We start from the raw sequence: 12,922 nt of genomic DNA, 5'->3' as shown, positions 1-12,922 counted from the left end.
TCTTTGTGGTGTGGTATTAAACGCTAGAGATAGATTCTTGTTTCGTCCGATCGTACATTATTTAATTGTAATTCATGCTTTCATGTTATTGTTATTGTATTCCTTCCGTCTCAAAATGTACACAATTAATATATTTTGATATAATTATTTAAAATAAAAATAGAGTTATTATGAACAAGGCTAATATATATTTAATACATAACAATATTTTAGGACAACTACAAATATATATATTTAATATATATTACAGATACGAGAACTCTATATTAAGACGGGGGATTACTTTTGAGATTAATTTTTTTTTCCTTTAAATGACATAGGTATTGTTTTGAAAAGGGTGTGATATTTTGTCTTCACTGTTTGATCTCATGCTTTGGCTTTTCAACCCATTTTAAATTTTGTTCTTGGTTTTAGTTTCAGTTAATTTAATTTGATTCTGTTTGTATAACTTTGAAAATTGTGATAAAACTGTAGGCACAAAAATTGGTTAATGTGTCAATGGTGTTCAATATTGGATTTAAAAGTCAAATTTGACTTAGTGATTGTTTGACTACAGCTTTTTTGAGGTCAATCTACTGATAGCAGTCTGATACATACTAGCCAGGGCAGTTGCTTTGAATAGAAAAGTATAGTGTGGCTGTGGCTGTGGCTGTGGCATATTCAATAAATTATGGTATTCTTGTTTGATGATTGCCTACAAAAAAAAAACTTGTAAATAATGGGTGAAAATGGATTTGATAACCTAATGAAGGATTTTCGATACCTTAATATGACTATAGGATGTACAATGTAGTTGCTGATTGAAACTATCTATTGTGCCTTTTGACCAATTTTCGGGACTTTATAAACTTATAAGTGGGTCCATTATAAATCCAAACCAACTTTTATGATCCGGGGGATATCCAATTCCATTCACTTTAATATTGAAAAAATATTTCACAAAATTGATCCAAAAGTGTGAACTAGGATAGGAAAAAGGTTGAGGACCTTCCCACAGACCCCATGGTGGTTAGCTGACATTTATGTGACCCACTAGTGGTTGTATGTGGTTCCATATGACATACATAATATGACCCCAAGAAACCTCCTCTATCATCACTTGAGTTTTCGACACCTAACCTTGAAATTAAATATCATAGAATGGTTCGATATTTATCATGTATCATAACCGGTTATATTAGGCTTTGAGGTGCTTCATGGAGTTCCCAAAGGGCCTGTAAGACTTAATTGTTGCCTAGAAACATCTTATTCGTGCTTCCTTGACTCACTTCTCGCTATCAAACATGGTCATTTTTGTGTCGTGCATGACTAACTCTTATATTGACCACACTCATACGCAACTTGATTTATACATAAGGTAATATGGTTGCTTTTATACAATAACATTGGTTTTTATAGGGTACTTCCTTTATAAAGAGAGCAACTTTATTTGTAAAAATTAAAATATACTTTCTTAGGGTTTTTTTAATCGCAATGTTGGGGGTTTCACGCTTGCTAGTTCACATTTTATGATTTAAAAGGGGGGTTTTTTTTTTCTTCTTTTTTGGCGCAGATTTAAAAGTTGATATTATGAAAGTATTATATTTTTTTCCAACGTATAATAACATTCAAAAGACGATCATTCAAGTTTATAAATAGTGTAATATTCCAAACGTTGCAATTAAAAAAACTGAAGATTTTATATATAGTATAAAGGTAAGATTTGGTTATTTTATGAGTTTTTATTTTACACCCGCCTTATCTCAAAGTTTGTGAAAAATATTTTTTTTTTTATCAATTTTGGAATAATCTAAAATATTGTAAATTTCTCTCCAATTTACATGTAAAGAACATAACTAGGGTATTGTGTCTCAAAGATTCTACAATACTCGTATTAATTAGAGCTAGCTAGTCATAAGTCAGGTCGATCCTAACTATAAGAGTAGAGCATATTTGCCAGAGTACACAGAGCCGAACGCGTTAAGCAAAAAAAAAAAAAAAAAAAAAAAAAAAAAAAAAAAAAAAAAAAGGATAACCTACACCAACATGATGACGCGAACCAAAGTATCAAACTATATAAGTGGCACTGTGGCAGCCCAAACCCAAGTCAAATTGGTGATATTGAACCCTCAGATGGCGCACCGACAGAAACGTAACACAAACAACCCAGCCGACACATAACATTTAGAGCAAACTTGGGAGTTTGAAGTAGTGTTGGGAAGTATAATAACTCCTCCAATATTTGTACTTCCCAGGAAATTGAAAATTATAGGTAACGTCTTTCACTTTCATAATCATTTTTCTGACTATAAAAGAAACGAAACTTCCAGTATAGTTCACCTCATTATTTTATTTAATTTTCAACGTTATACTAAAATTGATAGTGCATCCGTATTTCGTGTCCTTCTCTTCTCTCATCACAAACTTGCATTATGCGCCCTTTGATTTCAGAACCCTATGCTAACTACTACTATTACTTTATAGCCTTTTTATTATTTCTTTAATCTACTTTTAATCATCATGGTTAGTGAAATGGAGTAGATAATCACTCTTCATCTTACATGACTAATGCTCATTATCTTATGACAAATGATTCCCTAGCTTCGAGTTTCAAGTTTTTACTCAATGTACTTGTTGATTTGATGATCGAAAAATAAAAAGTTGTATAAATTGTAATTAAGAATTTATAATCATCAAAAGGGTGTGCTTTGCTATTGTCACAAAAAAAAAAAAAAAAAAATGTGTGCTTGATTTATTTGAATTTCATTTATCTAAGAAAATAAAAAAATATGGATAATGTTTGTATTGCTTACGAGCAACATGTGTTATTATCAATTTAAGATCAAAATAACTTTTAAATTCTTCAATCTGTTCTTGATTCATGTATAATTTGTCATAAATAAATGCGGTTATGTGGATGAGATATAAGACTAAATATGAGTCATACATAAATGAACACGAATGAGCTTACAAGTTACAAGACCAAATATGAGTCATATATAAAGATGTTCAAGTTAGGTTAGTTTACAAATTGAATCAACGTTTGTCCATCTACATAATGAACGAATAAGTTTGATACTTGGATTTGTTTGCATTCCTCCATGGGATAATTCTGACATGTTTCAAGATTGATGCTCCACTACTCCACTTCAGCTAGCAATAATATTCATCAATAGAGTCCTTGTCAATCCTACGTTATTGTTATTGTTGTTTTTTTTTTCCTTTCTTTTTTTATCCACATATTTTTGCATAAATGTTTACTTCATTATTCTAAAATATTCAATAATTACTCCAAAAATAATATCTTGGGCATATAATTTTTTATTTTTTTTAACAAAAAAAACCCTTCACTTATTATTATTTCATAAAAAAAAAAAAAAAGGTTTTAAAACCCTTGGTTAATAATCTTGCAATTATTTCCAACACTTAATAAATTATGCGAATTCAATTGTCGTAAATTTAATACATTTTGAATGTATACTATTCCGTACTTAATATAAAGTAATACTCTGTACTCCCTTCTCATACTCCGTAGTCCTATTATCTAACCACTTAATGGACTTCATTTTTTATTTTGTGAGTGCAATACTTCAAATGAATAGAAGTATGAATTAATTGTGTGTGTAATTGAACTCGTAGTTATACCAGCAATCAAATGATGTTGACTCAAAACAAGTTCAAAATCATTGCTACAAGAATTAATATATCCTCAACTAACATCATCAGCCAATTAACAACGTTGACTAGCAGTCTAATTAATTCCCAATTGGACCAATTAACAACTCACTCTGACGAATTTATAAGAAATTGAACCGTAATACAAGGAATTTTTTTTCTACAAAAATCCACATAAATTGTATTTATCAAAAATAATTCTGTGACTGTGACATTGTAATAATATTACAACAAACAGTTGGACCATATAGCGACATAATCACATATCAGTATGTCCACTTTACTACACGTCTACACTTTGGATATAACGTATACACTCGGGTATATCACGCACATTTTTATGCTCATTTCTTATTTCCGAAGCAGTATCAAACCGAGTATATATATTTCTTTAAAAAATACTCGTAATTCATAAATAATACAGTTATACACCTAATTGTATAATAGAAATTAATACCTCAAACATATCATGTATTTTTTTTATTTTTTTTTTCATTTCTTAATTTTGGAACTACATCAAACCGCGTAAATTTCCAAAACAAAAAAAAAAAAAAATTACAACTGGTATGTACGTAGTACTCGTATAATAAAATATTGCCACCGCCAACATAAAGCGGAAAAAAAAAAAAAAAGAATTATACTACTACTGGTATTATATTATTATTCAATTTTCATTTCTGTATCATTCTAAAAATTTGCTAGCCACAAATTTTCTCCATTTCACAATTTTTTTCAAATTTCCTCAACCCATTTTGGGCAGAAAACAAATAAACTAAAATAAAAAAAAATAAAAAAAAAAGTTTACAAGCCCAGATTTATAAAGATCGAAACTTATAAACCTCATTTATATAAAAATATATGTAAAAAAAATTGTAGTAGTACTGTAAACAAACAACAAAAGTCATATCATCAACCCAAAAAAAAAAAATTAAAAAATAATCAAAAAGTAAATTTCCAGATCTTAATTCTAAGATCAACCTTACATTTAGCATCCGACGTCGTTCCAGGTGTCGGTGTTTTCGACGTTGCATTTTTAGGCTGAAATCCTTTAATCCCATCACATATAACTCTGATTCCAATCTTCTTAGTCTTGATTTTTCCCAATTGAACTTGAACCATTGTGTTCAACTCAGCTGTTACTGGGAATCCGCTCTTCTTAGTTAGATCGGATTTAAGTTGTTTTATAGTGTCCGAGTCAAGATCTCGGGTCGGGTCGCTTATAACGGTGGCTTTCAGGATGGTGGTGTTTCCGTTGACGTGGGTGAACGCCGGGAGAGTGGCGTTGCCGGCGTCAACGCCGGCGCCGGAGAATTCCACCGACATGGGGTCGTAAACGAAGGTGATCTTCTTCTTGTTGGGGTTCTTGGCAGTGAGTGTGAAGTCGAGGCGAGAGTTGAGGTGAGCGAAACCAGATGGATCGGCCGAGGTTAGATTGAATCGGGAGATCCGGATTGTGGACACCGAGAAGGTCGGGTGCTTCGGGTGGTACAACACGTAAAAGATGCACGCAGCGATTGCCGCGATTAGGAGGAGTGTGAGTAAGGCTATGAGTGTGTATATGAATGTAAGGCAGCAGCATTTTCGGCACGAGCATGAGCGTCTTGACCGGCGGTTTTGTGGTGGGCGGTAGCCGACTGGCCGAGGGCGGTTCGGGTTGTAGAGTTTACCGGTTTTAGCCGGTCCAGCTCCGTTTACGGCGGTTCCGTTGACTCCCCCGCCGCCTCCGTTTATTGCCGCTGGTGGCGGGTTCGGCTTCGCGGCGGGGTAGACTCTATCAGTCATCTTGTTCTAAGGATGGGGAATTATATGAGAGGTTCCGATTCGATAGGAAGGGAAAGAAAAGAGAGAAGTAAAGAAAAGAATGGTGTATGAAAGTGGGGGGAATGGATTGATTAATGGAAGTAGGGAATCTCTTTCAAAGTTGGCTTCCTTGCACTTACTAGCTTAAGCTTATGAGGGTAGTTTTTTTTTTTTTTTTTTTCTTTGCTTTTCTCTCTCTAGAACTAGAACAACTTTCTCTCTCTAGAAATTGTTGTTCACTTTGGGTGGAGAGAGAAAGAGAGAGAGGGTGTATTTTATGATATTAGAGGTGTGGAGACAAAGAAATAGTGTGGGGGAGGTTTGATGATAAATTGATAATTATAGGTGTTACATTATTTTCCTATACCAACAACTATATGATATAAAAAAAAATAAAAATAAAAAAAGAGGGGGGGACTAATAATGTGAAAATTGACCTAGTGAAAAACATACTTTGAGAATAATTAAGCTTATAAAACACTCATCATTGGGAAATGGTTGTGGGGATAATTAATGAGATTTGGGTAAGTATAGATAATAATAATAATACTAAGTGCTTGAATTTTAATTTAGTAGTGCATAGATTAGTTGGTGGGTGGGTTTTCAACATGGCTAGATAGCAACTACTACTACAATTTTAGTAATAGTAGCAAGTGAGTTTTCTTGTATGATGAGGATGACAATTGATTATTTGTCACACTTAAATAGAAAAAGGTTGTTTGAAAATGAGTTTAATTTGACTTTTAATTTATCGAGTTTTCACCGTATCTCCAAGATTTTTCAACCGGATGTGCTCCTCATTTGAGTTATTTTATTATCTCTAACTATCTACCCTTCTTTGTAAAATAAATGATCTATTCGATGGTCGATGAATTATTGAGATTACTATACATAATTACAAGGTACGTACTTGTTGGTCATCTTGAGTAATACTTGATAAGATAGTTCAAATTTTATTTTTCGATCTCTTATAAACTCATGTTTCAATATACATACATTACAAGGATTTGTCGATGTAACATGATAGTTCAATCAAAATGAATAAACGAGGGATCAAAAGTTTCCACCTGTTCTATATTCACTAAAAATGAGATATGACTATATTTATGCTTTCTTGGAATTACCTTTGGGTTTTTCCTTTCCAAAAATATATAAATATAATTTTAATTCAAATTAAACACAAGAAAGAGGAATAAGAGGTGGAGAATACGCATATATTCAAAATTTTAGAGCCATACAATGTCAATTCCAAAAATCCAAAGCATAATAAATTGATTAAAAAAAAAAAACTCAACCCTCCAAACCAAAGTACACCCTACAAGTTGGCTCCTTGGTTCCTAGTTAGCGTGATGCCGCCACCACTTTCGTCTCTACTCTCTACGTCAATGCCAATTATCTAATCCTCTAGTACATTCGCTACTCAGTAAATGATGGATTTCCATAGATCAAGACTGTTTGCTAAGAACGACAAATAATACTTCATGCTTATCCATTAATTCCCAAAATAATTGTTTGTTAAAAAAAAATGTCGCATTTAATAGCTAGGAAATAAATTACATATACACTTCTTTTATAAACTTAATCATAGCGTACTAATGGTTATTACTGCTGATCAAATAAGTCAAGACAAGCTAATCACCTTATCAATCTTCCTATATCGAATGTGACCTATCAAACGATTGCATTCTATGCATGCAACTTGATTGAGTATGTACCATTGCAAAGTTGTACTAGCTAGCTAACATATTATTCACTGTACTTCCAAACATAAGTACTATACTTAATGATATCTTGACCTACTTATATTACATTTCTGTACGTTTGAGTTGCATCCATTGGTTGGTAATATATCACAGTTCACGAGCAAACTTGTTCTTAAGGGTGTTATTTGAGGAAACTCCATTAAATTTTACAGCTAGGAAGTGTACGTCCTATTCTTGGACTCCGAATTACAAATCTCAGCTCTTATTGTTAATTTCTTAAATACATAAGACTAGCATTTACATAGTAATGTAATGGCGTACAAAATAGACAACCTTTTCAGGTATGAATTAGGGACTTTAGCTTTGTTTAGGTAATGAGATAATTAGTGTACTCTAAATAATAAGTGGGTTCGGTTATTGCTATCTCCATAATGGCGGATGCGGGCGATCACCTTCGACGTAGACTAATCCAACTCCCAAGCCAATGACGACTAAAAGCGTCCTTACATTATGTTTTCTATATTGATTACTTACAGCGTATATATTAAAGTCGTAAGTAGAAAACTCCTACAAATTGTTAGTAAATTTGTTGTAATCATTAATCAATCTCATGATCAACTCATATGTGAGTCAATCAGTGAAAGTGCTATCATAGTAGTACATTTAAGAATGAAGAGAAACAAACCACTATTCTCATAGTATAATTCTAAGAGCTACTCTTCTAATTAGTTTAAGACAATTTTTAGTAACTTGAACTTGTAAGTTATCCAAATCTCCTTCTCATCAACTAACAGGTACAATCAAGATTCGTATAGGCTACCTAATTGATAATAACTTTTGAAAATGACGACTAATTCTTAAGCTATATACATTAAATTATAGAATACATTAAACACTTTCAATAGAAATATAACATAAACTTCGAAATTTAAAAATTTGTTTAGGCAACTTATATTTGCAAACCTAATTTTATCAACCAACGAACTAATAATTAATAAAACAAAAAAAACATCCAAATCAAAGCGAGTGGGATACATATATATAGCATCATGTACTACTGTCGAGTGTGGATAATATAAATTAAATGTCAGAAACCGATCAGAGGTAGTGTCTGTTCATGATCCATGCTAAGGTTGATTTTATTTTGTTCTGTGGTTAACTTCATGAATTTTCACAAAAAATTATATGCGTCATCCATAAATGTGCGTACTACCTCATACCGCAAATGTTAAGATTTTTGGACCTACATATTTCTTTGTCCCATGCATCCATTTTACATTTTTACTTTAACATGTTTTAGAATTGTCGTCCTGTCTTGAAGGTAACAAAGTGACCATAACCTTTTCTTTTGCTACCGTTACGTTTTGCAAGAGGGTGCTAGTGCTAGCTAGTATTTCGACCTTTCTTTTTCACTCCGACATGTTTGTTTTATTACATTTAGGACGTATAATATTAGTGAAAAATAAAAATATGTAAAAATTATAAAAAGTTGAATTTACACCGAGACAGTTTAAACAAGAGTCTACATTACTATATTTTCCGATATCATAAATGAAAATACATTACCACGAAGTATGTTTTATCATAGCTATAAACCATAAAAACTTTTGTTTTGACACAAATAAATCACAAAAGCTGGTTTAAATAAAGTTTGTGAATAGTGTCAAAAGTAAAACTATGTCAACTAAAAAAAACGAAGCAAGTAAATGATACGTAATTAACATAAAAAAATTATGTTTGTATGAGATATTTGTCATCTGATATTAGGAGAATAATAGCTGTAAGGTTCTTTATGTTAAGATATGATTTGCTCATTAATATTGATATAATTCAATGAATCATATACCTAAGATTATTTATGGTAGAATATGATTTGCTAATAATATTGATATAGTTAGTGAATATTTTATTTAGGATTATTTATGTTAGGTTATGATTTGCTAATTAATATTGATATAATACAGTGAATCTTATCTTTAGGTTTATGGTAGTAAATTTTTTATGAAGATCGATTGTTTTCTATCTTTACGTTATATTAGATTTTGTAATAAATGTCTATCAATAAGTACGTAATAGACAAGCTAAGAAGGCTTTAAACATTAACCCTAAGCTTGTTATGGTATCAGAGCTATGCCAATGGTTGAGACTTTTAATGGCCTTAACATACTATGGGCCAAATTTTTTTTTAACATCTACATGTGAGTTGGAACCAATATTCAACGCTTGATTTTTTTTAAAAAAAAAAAAAAAAAATAGGTGTTCAATAGTTTATAAGAGCAATGGACTTGTCAATATACACATCGTGTCTATTTTTTTTTTTTTGGTGTTTAGATAGAGAGTCACAAGGACAAGTGATAAGAATCAATTCCAAGATCCTTGGAACTGAGAGGGAAGGAGCTCTAACCATTTGAGTTATCCCTCACTATCGCGTCTATAAATGTAAGAAAGTAAAATTTTTGGTAAAAGTCCTGCGAGCATTGTAAACCCAAGTGTATAATTAGTTAATTAATGACAGCGTAAGTATCTTGATTAACGAGTCGATGTCATAGCATAAGTATATCTTAGATTGTCTTTAACACGTGGTTTAAAGACGAGTCCATATAATAAAGCGCCGGTGAGATGCATGATGCATAAAATAACAAAGGGTAATGCAAATATGCAATGCAATGACTTGCAAGTCAGAAAAGGTGGGCCGTTGGTTTAGGATATGGAGGATTGGTGGAGGGGCCCTTTTAAGAGTGAAAATTATGCCACCGACGCTCTAAGCAAGCTAAGGTGTTATTTAATGGTCACAATTAGGAGGACATTCTTGTCAAAACATGGAGAAAAGGAGAGTTTACTAGTAGTTCTTGTATTAAAATCATATTTAGTTGATAATTTTAATTTATTATGCACATATAGTTAATTCACATTAATGATGTTGTTTGGGCATTTTGGGGCTGACCTTGATGGTACGGATACTTATGGTATTGACCCTAATTTCTAGGTCATTTGTGATAGCTGCAAGATAAACTTCATGTCATTAGGGTGTCACCATAATTAAAGGCGAAACGCCTAAGTTAGAGAGAGTGTGCGTAGATAATGGTGCTCTCACCGTGAAGAAAACGTGTTCTTTTATTTTTACATTATACAGGGGTGTTTAATGTTTATTTAAAATGTTAAGAGTTTTGTAAAATTTATGGGCCCGTGTATTTGGACTTTTATTGGCTAAAATGGTTAATCCATTTAGGTTGCCTTAAAAAATCAATGCATTTTCCTTCAATAAATAATTAAAAACTTATAAATAATGAATTTAGAATTGTAGATGGTCTCTTTCATCAAATTATGGAATATCTCATTAATTTGTTATTTTTACTTTTTCAAAAAAACTTTTAAAAATATACTTCGCATGTGTTATAGAATAATATATAGTTTAATGACAATTTAAGCAATAATTTTCAAGTCCAAAGTTAAGTTGGACAATATAAGTGAGAGTTAATTATTTGTAAAATGACCTATAAATTATATGATAATATAATACTTCGTATTACCATGTAAAAAAATTTCTATTGCTGGTCTTTTTTAAATTTACAATATGTATATTTATGCTTTCCTCTCATTTGGGCAAATTTATAGGTGCAGACGTGCAGTTGATTACACTTCAAAATAAAACTATCAAAAAAGTACGCAAAATATTCTTACATAGATGACTAAAAGTTTATTATTACCCCCTAATAATACAAAACAAGTAATCTACGAGTAGATCTATAAATCTATAGTGGTGTATTTAATCCCTTGCTTGACTGGAAAACTACTAGCGCATAGGCGGTATTTACATAGTTTGTAAATAGGATGGCAATGTTTGTAAATAAGTTGATGTATTTGCTGCGACCATGTACAATTGGCAGTGTAATTGAGTACAAAGTATTACGATGGAGGCAAAAAAGTAATGGGGCTAGTTTGGAGAAAGCGGGAAAGTGAAATGGTACATTTGATATCCAAAATGATACTTTTTATAATTACAATGGTATTTTTTGTGTACTATTATGCATGTGCTTGTATATTATACCATTAGATTATAAATTGTCTTAGTAATACTATTATATCTCACAGTGATACTTTATTTGATGCACAATTTACAATTTTACATACTTATTAGTACCATTTGACAAAAATTTATACCACTATAACATTTAATAGTACTATTTACCTATTTGATGGTACGTATAACTCAAAAATGAAACAGGGTCAACAAAAGTCAGCTCACCTTCATTAAACCCAACCCACGCGAATTTATGTCTCTGCCCTCCTATTTATAACTCATGTAAATACCACCTATGCGCCTAGATGCACTCTGACTGACTAGCTATGTTCCTACTTTTTTTAAAAAAAAAAATAAAAAAAAAAAATAATAATAATATTAACAGCATAAAAACCAAAAATCCATTTTAGCTTTTTGATTGGCTCATTAAAAACAAGAAGACGGATGGAATAGGAATAAAGAAGGGACTTTTACAGGAAAGGCAAAGGTATTGGCTACATCTCTGTCTCTGTTGCCTAATTTATATACATATATTTTCTTTCCGCGTATACAACCTCCATTTTATAATGTTAATAGCATATTATGTTGTCCATTATATTAGGCTTTAGTATTTATGTTTGTATTAGGCTTTGCGGAGTGGTATTTATGTTTGGCTTGTATTATCTATTGTTTAGCCTTTTAATCAATTAAGCCCATACGTATAACTATTTCTAGGTTGTATATGACAGTGCTCTTACTATGAAGTATGATCATACTAAGGTGACGTAGGGAGATTGACTGCTCGGTTCGACGAAGAAGTTCAGCATCAGAAAGCTTGATTTCAGTTTTTAAGGGTCATGATTTCTAATAGTCGGGCTTCCGGAGTCAGATTGCTTAATAAAATATATATTCAGAATTGAAAACGGGCCAACGAGTCCAAGTCACAGCTACGTCGTGCGCGATAGGCTTTTTAAGTCAACCGAGTTCGATTAAGGCCCAAGAACAACGTTTAAACATTTTCCGGATTTTAATTTTGCTTTATTTTCGTATTAGGGCTTTGTTTAGACTATTTAAACGTTTTAGACGTCATTAGTATTCAGTTTTGACATTTTAATAACATTCGTAAGAGTTTCACTCTTTTCTGGTGGATTCCGGAGTTTTTACAGATTTATCGCTTATAAATCTGTTTGTTCGTGTTAGGAATTGCGCTTGCTTTTCCTCCATTAATTTCGACTGTGTCACAAGAAATTTTCATTCTCTACTCATGGCATCATATATTGCAGATTAACCTGAGCCATTATCAACAGCCAAGAAGGGAGGACCCAGTGATCTGAGTAATACTTGTATAAGATAAAAAAAGAGTTGAAGTTATATTTAGAGCAAATAGGCCAATAGAATTGTGATTGTCCCAAGTAGGGGCTACTTAACCTCATGTAAGAGGGAAAAGAAGCTTGTGACTTATCAAGATTGCAAGATTAAAGATGCTAATGTGCTATGTAAGAGAAGTGTTAGGTAATTAATCCACATGTGAATTGGGGATAATTGTCCTAGGAAAATAACTAACAATATAAAATTGGTAGACTACTCCACTACTTTACCTATCACCAATCTATACTTAGTATTTAAAAACACAAACCCCATTTGCCACATGTCTTTCATTCTTTCTACATTTCATTATAATATTTTGCCACGTGTCCTTTTCTTTTACATTTCTTTATAATCCTTTTCTTTTATTGGCCATCTTTATATGTCATTAGTTATTGTA

General features: G+C 31.8%; 1 protein-coding gene across 1 annotated transcript; it reads right to left on the bottom strand.

The window, feature by feature from the left end:
* Nucleotides 1–4,040: 4,040 nt before the first annotated feature.
* LOC110728372 lies at nt 4,041–5,940 on the bottom strand. The gene has a single exon (XM_021908021.1). It carries the CDS (start codon nt 5,434–5,436, stop codon nt 4,594–4,596), a length of 843 nt encoding a protein of 280 aa, XP_021763713.1. The 5' UTR covers nt 5,437–5,940; the 3' UTR covers nt 4,041–4,593.
* Between the last annotated feature and the right edge of the window lie 6,982 nt (nt 5,941–12,922).

Source organism: Chenopodium quinoa, unplaced genomic scaffold, assembly GCF_001683475.1.
Source record: "Chenopodium quinoa cultivar QQ74 unplaced genomic scaffold, ASM168347v1, whole genome shotgun sequence".
Classification (NCBI taxonomy): Eukaryota; Viridiplantae; Streptophyta; class Magnoliopsida; order Caryophyllales; family Amaranthaceae; genus Chenopodium; species Chenopodium quinoa.
The sequence above is the reverse complement of the archived record's forward strand: the minus strand, read 5'-3'. Positions and strand labels throughout refer to the sequence as shown.

Coding starts and splice junctions, on each gene's coding strand:
- LOC110728372 (XM_021908021.1), bottom strand. CDS start 5,436: ATGACTGATAGAGTCTACCCCGCCGCGAAGCCGAACCCGCCACCAGCG.